The sequence below is a fragment of the Carya illinoinensis genome, chromosome 9 (genome assembly GCF_018687715.1).
Source record: "Carya illinoinensis cultivar Pawnee chromosome 9, C.illinoinensisPawnee_v1, whole genome shotgun sequence".
Classification (NCBI taxonomy): domain Eukaryota; kingdom Viridiplantae; phylum Streptophyta; class Magnoliopsida; order Fagales; family Juglandaceae; genus Carya; species Carya illinoinensis.
The window spans coordinates 29,616,453-29,629,076 of record NC_056760.1 but is presented as its reverse complement, the minus strand read 5'-3'; the positions used below and the strand labels follow the sequence as shown (position 1 = coordinate 29,629,076).

The 12,624-nt window shown below is 37.8% G+C and overlaps 1 protein-coding gene across 1 annotated transcript; it reads right to left on the bottom strand.

Annotated features, from left to right (window-relative positions):
• Positions 1-534: 534 nt before the first annotated feature.
• On the bottom strand, positions 535-6,683 carry LOC122275873 (5-methyltetrahydropteroyltriglutamate--homocysteine methyltransferase-like). Its single transcript, XM_043085175.1, has 12 exons — positions 6,509-6,683; positions 5,219-5,572; positions 5,026-5,113; positions 4,384-4,511; positions 3,900-4,291; positions 3,648-3,811; positions 3,268-3,348; positions 3,017-3,183; positions 2,823-2,928; positions 1,581-1,831; positions 1,256-1,457; positions 535-1,146 (listed from the first exon to the last, which is right to left on the bottom strand). Exons 2-12 carry the CDS (start codon positions 5,566-5,568, stop codon positions 778-780), a joined length of 2,298 nt encoding a protein of 765 aa, XP_042941109.1. The 5' UTR covers positions 5,569-5,572; positions 6,509-6,683; the 3' UTR covers positions 535-777.
• Positions 6,684-12,624: the final 5,941 nt, after the last annotated feature.

Genomic DNA, 12,624 nt, shown 5'->3' with positions numbered 1-12,624 from the left:
TGAGCCGAGGAATAACATCAGCGAGCCTTGGCCAGGATTTCAACAAAGTTCTGAACTATTGCAATGGAGTCGAGTTCACCCGGCCAGCAAGATCCCATGAGGTAAGGCTCGTGGCGTGGGAACAAGAGCTCCAAGGGAAAAGCGAGATAAAGCGTGTATAGGACAAAATGAAGGTAATGACTATGGATATATACTCGGGACAACAAAAATTGAAGATAATGGCGATGAATATAAAAATATGAACTTTAAAGGTAAAAGAAAGAAAGACAGGCTTACCTGAGGTGGTAGCATCCAGGCCAATAAAGTATACATAATCATAGAAAAGTTATCGAGAGCATCTAATGTTCCCCGTTTACATCGTACACGTGCGAGGTAAGTCTTAGGCAGGGATCGTATAGCCTGGACTTCTGAGTTTGGACCAACGCTGCTTTAATAGTTTAATGGCAAGCTTCCGCTTCTGCACTCCCAAGTCCCAGCTCTAAAAAACACTAGCTACCAACATATTTCAGGGGAAAAAAAAAAAAAAGAGTCAAATGCACAACTGTTATGATATTTCTTTCATTTCTCATCCCCTGAAATACAACAGTTTGGTGCTTTGCCCAAAATACCCAAAAAAAATTATAAAATAAAAAGAAATCAGGTTGCTCTCAAGAGCATATTTTGGCCTACTTAAACATCTCATCATCACAAAGTTATTCAAACAACAACAGCAGGAATTTTCATCTTTAACTTCTTCTTTTTCTTTTGGAGATTCAACCTCCCAAGCTCTTATACAACTCACTTAGCACTGGCAAGCTGGGTGCGGAGGAGCTTGGCAGCAGCAACCATGTTTTTGAGGGCTGGCTTAACCTCAGCATACTTGCGAGTCTTGAGTCCACAGTCAGGATTAACCCACAAGATGTTTGTCTCAAGCACTGCAAGCATCTTGTTAATACGGTCGGCAATCTCTTCGGTCGATGGTATTCTAGGGGAGTGGATGTCATAGACACCAGGGCCAATTCCAGCACCGTACTTGACTCCCTCACGGAAGACTGACAGGAGCTTCTCATCAGAACGGGAGTTCTCAATGGTGATCACATCAGCATCCATGTCAATAATTGAGTGGATGATATCATTGAAGTTAGAGTAGCACATGTGGGTATGAATCTGTTCGTTGTTGAAACGTGAAAACAAACCAACAAAATTTAAGCAACTAAAAGAAGGAAATGATAAAGATGAACTTTGACATTTGAAGCAGTAAGAAGAATAAACAAACCTGAGTGGTGTCGTTGACACCGCAGTTAGTGATCCTGAAGGAGTGAACAGCCCAATCCAAGTAGAAAGCTTGCTCAGACTTCCTAAGGGGCAACCCTTCCCTCAAAGCAGCCTCATCAATTTGAATAACATTGATACCAGCCTTCTCAAGATCTTCCACTTCGTCCTTGATGGCCAAAGCTATCTGATAGCAAGTCTCAAATCTGGGAAGAGGAATATGATGTTAGAAAATCCTAGTCTAGAAAGTATCAACAACAGAAATAGGTTGCCACTATTATCTTTTCCATTTCTTTCATCTTCTGCCATTTTAGGTCTGTCTTTCATACCTAGGCTGGTCATTTCGAACAAAGGACCAGTTGAGAATGGTGACAGGTCCAGTAAGCATTCCCTTCATTGGGCGAGCAGTCATGCTCTGAGCTGTAGAGGACCAAAATACCGTCATCGGGTTGGGGCGGCTCACATCACCGTAGATGATGGGTGGCTTCACACAACGAGATCCATAAGATTGCACCCACCCATTGACAGTAAAGGCAAAACCGGACAACTGCTCCCCGAAGTACTCAACCATGTCATTCCTCTGTAAAGAATTTCTCACCACAATTAGTTTTAGATGATTTTCCACAATTAGAGGGAACTACACGTGTAAGAAACCACACCTAGAATAATGTAACCTAGCTATATATATAGTGCTCTATAAAATTTTATTTCATAAGAATGTACCAGATCCCACATACTTTTCTTTAATATTGCGCAATAATAAGGTGTAAATCAAACAAGCTATTTATAAATAGCTCGACCTTGAGTCACATGAACTCAACTTGATTATGGTTTGTTTATTAAACAAACAAACCGTGTTTAAACAAAAACTTAGGCTCTTTAAATCCATTCTCATATAAACTTGGTTCAACTCGTAGAAACTGGTATGAATTTGTATTTGCTGCCATTTTCTATCATTATTTATCATTTTACAAAAAAAAAAAACATCTTATAATTTTTTTGATAAGTTAAAAACATCTTATAATTAAAAAGAACAGAAAGAATCATAAGCTTAATGCCATGCGTGTGTTTTAGGTTCTTACAAACAAAAATATCGATATAGATATTTCTTTACATTTGAATGTATTCATATAAACACAAAATTAGATTTTAGAAATTTGCAGATAAAACAAAATAACATTTGATTTGAATTATCAACTTTGTAATAAAAAGTCATAATATATGATGTAGTATGAATATTAGATTTCACAATTTAATTATTTTAAGTTCACATGTATAGTATACCTAACTTAAATGATATAATTTACTTATTTTAATAAGAATTTATGAAAACATAAAAATTTTCAATAATAGAATTTCTTTCATTTAAAAATAAGTTAATCAAGATGCTTGTGAAAAAGTTCAAACTCATACGAAAAATAAATGAACACTTGAAAAGATGAAAAGTTGCTCGGTGAAGAGCTCAAACTCAGCTCATTCAAATGAAAATTATACGAGCACTGGTTCAATATTCCATGGTCAGCTCAACTTGGATCACTTGCAACCCTAAACAATAGTATATAAAATCTCACCTCAGGCTCTCCATGAACCAAAACATCAATATCAAGTTCTTCTTGGAGTTTGACAACTTTGTTAATTTCCTCCTTAATGGCCTTAACATATTCATCCTCCGAGATCCTAAACAAGATTTGATGAGGGCACATGTTAAATAAACTATCAAAACCTCAAATGGTGGTAAGAGCAAGAAGATGCCAGCTTGACTCACTTCTTGGCCTTGTACTCACGGCGCACCCTTCTTAGTTCGATGGTCTGAGGGAAGGACCCGATGGTGGTGGTGGGAAGAATTGGAAGGTTGAGCTTCTTCTGCTGGGCATCCAATCTGGTGCTGACATTTGTAGCACGACGGTGGTCAGAACCCTTCAAAGCAGCAGCCTGATAAAACAAGAATTCAAGCCATCAGTAAGTACAGAGACATGCAGCATAACCTCATAAAATACAGAAATACAAAGCACTCACAGCTTTCTGAACATCCTCATTAGTCACCCTAGGAGACGACTTTCTTGATGCCAGGGCCGCAGCGTTAGCAGAGAAGAAGGCCTGAAAAAGAAACCATAAACAGTGTGTATAATTGTATTCTTGTCGACAAAAAAATACTAATAATAAATAAGCTCAAAGTCAATTGACTTCATATATTTCGATTAGAAGCACAAACAAAGACCTCAACTAAATTTGCAAAACAATGCTGGTTTAGATAGCCAACCATCTCTTCTAACTTCAACTCCAAGACTCCTAACTAAGCTAATTAAATTTCACCAATATCCTCATAATTAATTAGGAACCAACCACCACAATAGATCTTTGTACTTTCAGAGGTAACATGAACAAACAGAGGCTACCTCATCCTTGTGACCAGACAATGCCTTGGCCAATGCATTCACTTCAAGAACTTTTTGAGCTGCAAAAGCAAGCCATGATTTGATCTCCTTGTCCAGCTTAGTCTCATTGACTAGATCAACGGCAGTGTGGAGAAGCGAGGTTGAGGTAGACACCACAAGTTTCTCTGCACAGAATAAATAAATAAATATCAGACAACTTAATATGGTGAAAACCTTTATCACCATGGGCAGAATTCACATTAAAATTTGTACCTTTGCCCACAATGCCCTCAAGTGCTTGCAATGTGCCAAGAGAAGCAGCAAGATCATTAGCCCAGATGTTCCTTCCATCAACGACTCCAGCAAAGAGGTATTTACCCTTAGGGAATTTACCCTTGATCAAATCAAGGGTGTTAGATCCACGAACAAAATCAAATCCATAACCAGTGACACCCTTCAAAGAAGTTAGTGCCTTGTATGCCTCAGCAGGAACATCAGCAAAGTAGGTCTCAACAAGAACATTCAAGCCAGATAAAGATGATTCTAGTTCAGTGTAGGCATCAGTGAATGCTTTCAATTTGTGAGAATCAAGATCCATCACAAGGGTGGGTTCATCGAACTGAATCCAGGAAGCCCCAGCTCCTTTAAGCTCAGAGATCACTTCCCTGAATTGATGCAAAAGCACATAAGAAGTTAATGTCAATTAAGATCTAGTAACCAATAGATAAGATTACAAGTTATGATTGCAACATCCTACTTGTAAATTGGAAGGATTTTGCCAAGAAGGGAGAGAAGAGGGAAGGTCTTCTCAACTCCCTTAGCAGGTTTAGATAGCAACAAGTAGGACACGGGGCCGATAAGAATTGGAACAGTATCTACTCCAAGCTGCATGAGAAAAAAAAAAAAACTTATTAACACATTGATTTACAGCTATATAAAAACAAGAAAATGATTTGAAGTATTACGTAGAAAAAAAGTTAAACAACCATCCATTGGGTCCGCTTCCCCTTCCCCGGGAAAGAAAAGAAAGGAACTTGAAATTGTTATCATGGCTTCCTACTATCCATGGATAAATTTTTTGATCGGTAAACAAATTTTATTGATCAGAAGAAGGAAAATGCCCAAGTATACGGGGCATAATGCTAGGTCTAATGCATGGATAAATGACAAAAAGAAATCATAAGCATATATTGCTAGGTCTCTCTCTCTCTCTCTCTCTCTCTCTCTCTCTCTCTCTCTCTCTCTCTCTCTCTCTCTCTCTCTCTCTCTCTCTATATATATATATATATATATATATATATATATAGAGAGAGAGAGAGAGAGAGAGAGAGAGAGAGTAAATATAGTCCTGACTATCTGCTAGTATACATGAACAAAAAAATTAAAAATAGCAACATACCGCCTTGGCTTCCTTGTATTCATCCACTGCCTTGTGAGAAGCATAAGAAAACTTCACATCAGGGCCCAATTCGGGGACAATGAAGTGGCTATATCAACAAATTAACAATAGTTCAACACAGGAACAAAACAAATAACAACATCGCTAGAAATATTTTCATCACACGGCATGTAAGGAAAAAGCCAGCACTTACTAGTTGGTGTCAAACCACTTGGTCATTTCCATAGCAGGTACAGATGCGTTCCCTCTGGCCATAGAGAAGTAGGTCTCAAATCCAATCTCACCTCCATTCCAACCGTATCTTGGTGGAACAGCACCGAGCATTGCAGTGGTGTCTAGCACCTGATCATAGTATGAGAAAGTGTTGCTAGGAATGTACTTGATCCCAGCACCAGCCATCTGTTTCCAGATGGAAGACCTGAGATCAGCAGCCACCTTTTTCAAATCCTCGGCACTGCTTTTCCCATCCCAGAATGATTCTAAAGCAAACTTTAGCTCTCTCTTAGGGCCCATACGAGGGTATCCGACAATGTGTGACGCCATTGCTCTAAATCGTAAGATCAAGACCAAAAAGAAAATTCAGTTACATTGATCCAAACTAGTAGTAGCAAATGAAATGCATGCGCATGTGATAGATTCTTGATATCTTCCTTTATGAACTTAAAACTAAGGTTTCGAATAAAATGCGATAGAAACATCAAAAATCAAACAACTAAACAGAGGAAGAAGAAAGCTTATCCATCAATCAATTTCAAAATATAGCTTTAAGTTGTTCTTAAAAAAATCAGATCGGCGACGCATTCGGTTGAAGGAAAATTAGTCAATCATTTCTAGTTTCTGTGCTCAACAGATTCCACATGATTCACCCATAAAATTAGTCCAAGCATTTCTAATTGTTCTACAAGAAAATCAAGTAGAGGAATGTTCAATTTCTGGTAACTCAATCAAGTAACGCCAAAGGACACAGATCTAATATCGAAAGCTACTTCCAAGCCAGATCTACTGTAAAAAGCAAGGTCCCTGTATTAGATCCACAAGTAAAAAAACCAGAAAGTACTAGATCCGTAACCCAACATCCTCACGAATCAGCTACCGACACAACAACACATGAAACAGAGTCCGATAAATGTTCACAAATATAGAAGAAAGATGTCACGTTTTTAAATCGTTCAGGGCGTCAAAAACATTGTTTAAAAAACAGTTGAAAAGGGAACGCAACCTGTCTGTAAGCGTGTGTTTTTGGTAAAATAATGACACACCAACAGATCTAAGTGAGGACAACGCAATTCTGACAAAAACAAAAGACTGGGAAGCAAGAACAACAACTCTTAGATGAGTTCTAAAGACATAAACTGAAGAAAGATTGAAGTAAGGAAGAAGAAGAAGAAGAAGAGAAGGATGAGAAAATGATGAGGAGCTACAGTGAGAAACACTACATGTTAGCATGGGAAACTAAGGATCGAGAGCGACGAAAGGAGCGTACCTCTCGGACGAAGAACCGCTTAGGTGAGAAAGACTGGTTCTTAGCTGAGTCAGCTTACCTCTCTTAACAACTATGAGAGATCGGGGGAAGGGAATGAGGTTTGGTGCAGAGTACAGCGCGAGTTGAAGGGAGAGGGATTCGGGTGTACTTATAATGGGATTGGCCCTGCGGTTGTTGGCTAGAGGTTTGAGATCTAGAAATAGAGATCGGTGTTGAAATCGAAATAATAATCAGTAGTAATAATAAAAATAGCACTACTATGTATGGTCTAGTCTACGATATAAGTTTTAAGTAATTTTATTTTTAAAATTTATAAAAATATTCCTTCTAAAATGATATTTTTTTTATTTAATAAAGAGTCTGTATATACCGTCTCCAATGCAAATATAATTTCTATAATAAAAATATTTGGAAAAAAATACACATCAATACGGATCTGGTTGGAACATAGGTACACCATTTTTTCTACATTGGACTGTAGTAATTTTGACAGAAATATTTTAGCTGTAAAGAATTTATATAAAAATAAATTTATATATTAATATGATTTTATGCAGTACGTTAGATTATAAAATTATTTTAAAACGGCAGTATTTTACTTTAGATAGGAATTAGCCATAGGAGAGATATTTTGAGTTATAAAGGAAGTAACAACATGATGTAAAATTACAACTACAAATCTTACCCTCTACTTTCTCTATAAGGAGAAAATATTAATTTAATCAAAGCTTTCAATAATATTATTGACAATATAAATAGGTGAAATATTGACAAATTTTTTTTCTTATAATTTCTTTTTATTGGGTGTGTGGTGAGGATAGATGTAATGGGGAGAAGGTGGTGGTAGGTGTTGAAAACGATGTGTTTTGGTTAGACGGGAAAACCAAATAATGAAGACTTTGACACAAAAAGGTCAAGTCACATAATTGAAAATATGGAAGGAAATAAAATTAAAAAAAATTAAAAAAAAAAAAAAAAAAAAAAAAAAAAAAAAAAAAACAGATTCTAGTTAAACTTAGTTTTTTTCGTATTACAATCAAATAATATATAATATATTAATCAACAAGTTAAAAACTTTTGAAAATGAGAAAAAAAAAATCAATTTAAATTAAGAAACTCTAATTTTAAGAATTTTTGTACGACTCCCAAATCTCCTCCTTTTAGGAGAGAACTTGGGTGCACCATTGTTATCAACATCCAACATTTCATAAGTCTACTTCAAAACAAGACTAAGCTTAGTAATACTCAATTTATGACCTCTCCGGATTATCTTCAACTACAAACGACCATCAGGTGTTTATAGGTTCTACTGTTATTGGCTCCTCTCAATCCAAGAGTATCTATAACAACCTAAAAGAAATTTGATAGATAAATTTCTTTGAATATTAAAAAACGTCATAAAATTCTGAAAAAGATTTCACAACTCGAGCTACCGACTATGGTAACGAAGTTGAATTTTTATTTAATTAAGGTACATCTGGGTATAAGTTTATGAAACAAATTACGTCAATAGATTTATTTGAATATTTAGGATTTTACATTGCAATAATATGTTTCCCATTTTCTGGATGAGTCGTAGTTGGGAGTGCTTTTTTTTTTTTAACCTAAATAAGGCACATAGGATTAGAATTTCGTGAAATGAGTTGCACCATTAAACTCGTAGGAATATATAGGATTTTTTCATGCAAAAAAAAAAGTTTCCTAATTTTTTTTGTGAATAGTGACACTCGGGAAAGCGCCACATGAAAACCGATTCAAACAGCTGTCAAATTGTCATATAAGATGTCCAAATCCACTTAGAATTACTAGGATTACTTTTTGGTTGGACACATGATATAATTCTAGTCACTCATGTGAATAGTGTTGGATATTTGTCACATGGCAAACAAAAGTGAAAAAGATGAAGGGTAAATCCAACCATGTGATCATGTCACCGATGTCAAACACTATTCCTTTCAACCAAAAGAGTGTTTCAACCCTAATGAAACCCTAAATTATTAGATACCAACCTGAACCTAAATCTCATGTTTTGGCCGAAATCCCAAACTTGGTTTCCAAACCCTAAACCACCCGATTTTGATTAAGTGTTTAATTACTTGGTTAAATCACTTCCACGTGCTATAAACCACTCAAATACACATTATTACCCCATCATCAACTTTCTTACATCTTAGCAATTACACTTGACCAAGAAAAGTTTGATTTAAATCAAATCCTAACTATAAGCCCACTTGGTTAAGCCCATTTTTGGTCCACCGAAACCACCACCTAGCTCAAGTTTCTTGAGCAAGCTTCTTTCTCCTCCCAAGTTGGCTGACTTGATAGCCTCAAATAGTGATTTTGTGACGCCCCCAAATCCCCGCGCCTGAATACGAGAAAATCGAGACGTCCGGATGGTGACAACCCGGGTCACCATCCCATCGACGGGTGCCAAGTGTGTGCAAAGGCAACAGATGTGCACGAAGAGACACGCAGCGGATAAGCAAGTCACTAAATAGTACCAGAATTTTTTCTTGTTTAATACAAAGCTATTCCAAAACGTACATAAATAAAATATTACAAAACATGCATATAATAAAATATCAAATACAAAGCATAACTTCAGCAACCCGGCAGAGCCGCATCCTCGGGCTCAGCCTCCTCCTCCTCCTCCTCGAACTCTGCACCAAAAGCTACGGAACCAAAAATGGTACCGCAGGTAAGTAAACCCAAACACCACCAGATAAAAACACATAGAACTCAAACAACATGGATGCAAGAAAAACCAATGCACATGCCCCGCAAAACCACATTTTTTCCACGCACGCCAAAAACCCATTTGGCCCAATAAAAACATATTCTTAAAAACCACGCCTCGCCATTATCCCAGATAATGGCCCAAACCACCATTTTCCCAGAAAATGGATCAAAAGCCTCAAAACCAAAACTCGTCATTTTCCCAGAAAATGGCCCGCATCCGAAAACCATAAAAACAAACCGGTTATGCATGCACCATGATCTTCCCTAGGGATCATCCGCACACCCTGGCTCCGTGCCACACCGCAGGTAACGACTACGCATGTGACACCTAAACGAGCGATGCCCAGACTCGCGCCCTGCGCGTACCTGGCCAGGTCATCCTCTAGCCCTCGCCAGCGAAGGGCCACGGAGTCGGTGAGTAGAGCGATGCCCAGACTCGCGCCCCGCGCGTACCTGGCCGGGCCATCCTCTAGCCCCGCTCCCGTCGTCGCCCAGCGACAACTCAGGGGACGTCACTCAGTATTATCCACTCCCGAGTGACCAGAGGAGCTCCACCGAGATAATAACTCATCCCGGCTTGGGCTCGTGAGACACACGCACCCGAAAATCCAATCACGCCAGCAAAACAGGGTTTCTCAAATAAAATAAAATACACGTACATGCACCATGCGAATGCAATTATCAATGCACAAAACAAACAACCAACCATAAAATAATAAATCAAGCAACTCCGTCCTCCATCCACCCGACCCCCGAACTCCTCGGACTCAGTCCGGAATCAACCAACCAGCAGATTAATTAATTGAAAGAGCAATATATATTTAAATCTGAAAATAGGGTTTGGAAAATACTTACAGCGCTATATGGCAATTTTAGAAAACACGAGGCGTTGCAAACGGCGGCGAAAAAGCAACGTCACAGTGAAAATTCACTGTGGTCGTGGGTTGTGAAAAACCCACTTTTGAACGGGGACAAACTAGGGCTTGGGATTGATAGGGAATGGTCTAGGGATGGTTGTGAAGCTATTGGAAGTGGTGGTTGGCCGTGGGTGGCGGCGGAATCGCCGGAAAGAGGCCGGATTTTCCAAAAAGGAAAGCTAGCTCGTGGGAGCTGTTCCGGTGGTCGTTGGAGGCCGGAAATGGGTGGGTTAGGACGGCAAGGGACCGGTGATGAAGTGGTGAAGAAATGGTGGCCAGAGGTGGAGCGACGGCGGCGGATCGGAGCAAAATCCGTGCAGCCTTTGGAGAGCTTTTCCGGCCAGACGGCCAGCCGGATGGAGGTGGAAATCGGTGGGGTGGTGCGCCGGAGGGAGACGAAGAGGATGGTGCCGGCGGTGAGCCACACGGTGGCCGGACGGCGGTACACCGGGGGATAGAAGTTCCGACGTGAGGGAGAGAGAAGAGAGAGAGAAACCGGGGGGGTGCTCGACGCGGGGGAGAGGAAAAAGAAAGAAAAGAAAAAAAAGAAAAGAAAGAAAAAAGAAAAGAAAGGAAAAAGAAAGAAGGAAAAAGAAAAAAGAAAAAGGAAAAAGAAGAGAAAAAGGAAAAGAGATGTAGGGAAAAGATGAGGTCTGATCCTCATTCCGGGAAACGAAACTAAACCGCCAGAAAGAGATTAAAACTCACAAAACAACTAAAAGAAATAAAACACAACATCAATTAAATTAAAAAACAATTTTAAAACGCAAATAAATTAAAATAAATAACTAAAATATTAATTAAAATAAAAAAAATTATTTCAACGAAAATACACTCAAAAGCGGGTCATCACAGATTTGATGGAAATTAAAAAGTCTACAAACCACTAGCCATCCACTCAACTAGGTTTGCAGTAGAAAATCATGGGCTATGCAACCCATGGTTTCACCCTCTTTTTGACTACTAACATTCCATCACTTGGTCACTCAGACAAACCCCATGTCAGACCCTCTCATTTAGTCTCAAGCAAAGTTTTAAATTTTGTTCTGACGACCATTTTGGTTAAGCTATAGGAATGGAATATTTCGATATCGGTACTTTTCGATGTACCATTTCGGGATAATCGATAAATTATATATATAAATGATTATATATGTAATTATATTCTAAAATAACATAGTCTTAAAACCATACTTAGCCAATTTTAGTAATAAACATTAACATGAGAAAGCATATATATATAAATGTTAACCCCTTCAGATACCAAGAAAAATAATAATTAAAAATAGGACTGGTAGAAAAACTTTGAAGGCTATTTGGGTCTCAAAGAAAAATTTTCATGGCCCAACTAGAAACGAGATCTTCCTTACATTCCAAACAATTATCAATAGACATAAACAAACAGAAATGAGAAGAAACTTTAAACTTGAATCACATAAAGTTGGGCTTGGGCCTCATTTCTTAAGCATTTAGCTCCTCTACAGGTTAAGTAATTAATCGCTGAGCTAGGACTAACTCCTAAATTTTCAATTTTTTTTTTTTTTTGTTACAGAAGGATTGAGCTTATGGGTCATTGTGTTCATCATTCTAGTTGTTGTTGTTAACTTGTTGCTGTAATAGTTGAAATTAGGTTTGATCTCTAGGGTTAGAGGTATCTAATAGCTGAAATTAGGTTTAAGACTCTGAACTACAGTTTTGTCGGCTTGTTGGTCTGAGAATGGATGACAATTTTATTGAGGTTTTTGGGGTTTTGGCATTTTGATGCAAAATGAGTTAATTTGCAGTATGATTGATTTTTTTTTTTTTTTTTTTTTTTTGGTGGATGGCCAAGCTATTTAATGTGGTTGTTTTTCGCCTTGTATTTTGTTGTTCCTCTTAAGATCTTTCTAAACTAAGTGGGGTTGTATACGTAGAATTTTCTTAAATTTTCCAAAATGGCAAGAAGTGTGACGTTCCTAAATTCTACTTAGAATCAGACGGACATTTGAAGCGTGTTCTTAACATGCATCTAGCATTATGCAATATTCACAACAGATAATTTTTTTTCTTATACACTAAACTGAAAATATCTCAAATATTTAAAATATACTTCATACAAAATGACATAATAAACAACTGAGATCACAACCCTAATCCAAAATGGTTGTGATCAAAAGAGTGCTAGAGATTCAACTCCATAAAAACAAGTAGCAAACTAAGTTAACTACTATACTATCATCAACTTCACGCCGTCACTTAGTCGATCGTTTTTAGTTAGTCGATTCATAGTTCTTCTTCAGATTCCGTGACAAAATCTACCATTCAAGGGGGAATGGTAGTTAGGACTACCATAGTGAGATTTGATTACAAATCTCAGCAAATTAATAGAAAACCTCTACACAGGTTAATGATGCATACATGGCAGTAAAAGTATGAATGCATAATCAAAATCATAAATAAGCATAGTATAACTTGACATAA

What these genes read in the sequence shown, in the direction of transcription:
- LOC122275873 (XM_043085175.1), bottom strand. Translation starts at nt 5,568, where the DNA reads ATGGCGTCACACATTGTCGGATACCCTCGTATGGGCCCTAAGAGAGAG. An exon ending in AAGTGGTTTGACACCAACTA is followed by an intron (nt 5,114 to 5,218) that starts GTAAGTGCTGGC and finishes TTGTTGATATAG; the next exon opens with CCACTTCATTGTCCCCGAAT. An exon ending in AATACAAGGAAGCCAAGGCG is followed by an intron (nt 4,512 to 5,025) that starts GTATGTTGCTAT and finishes TTTCTCATGCAG; the next exon opens with CTTGGAGTAGATACTGTTCC.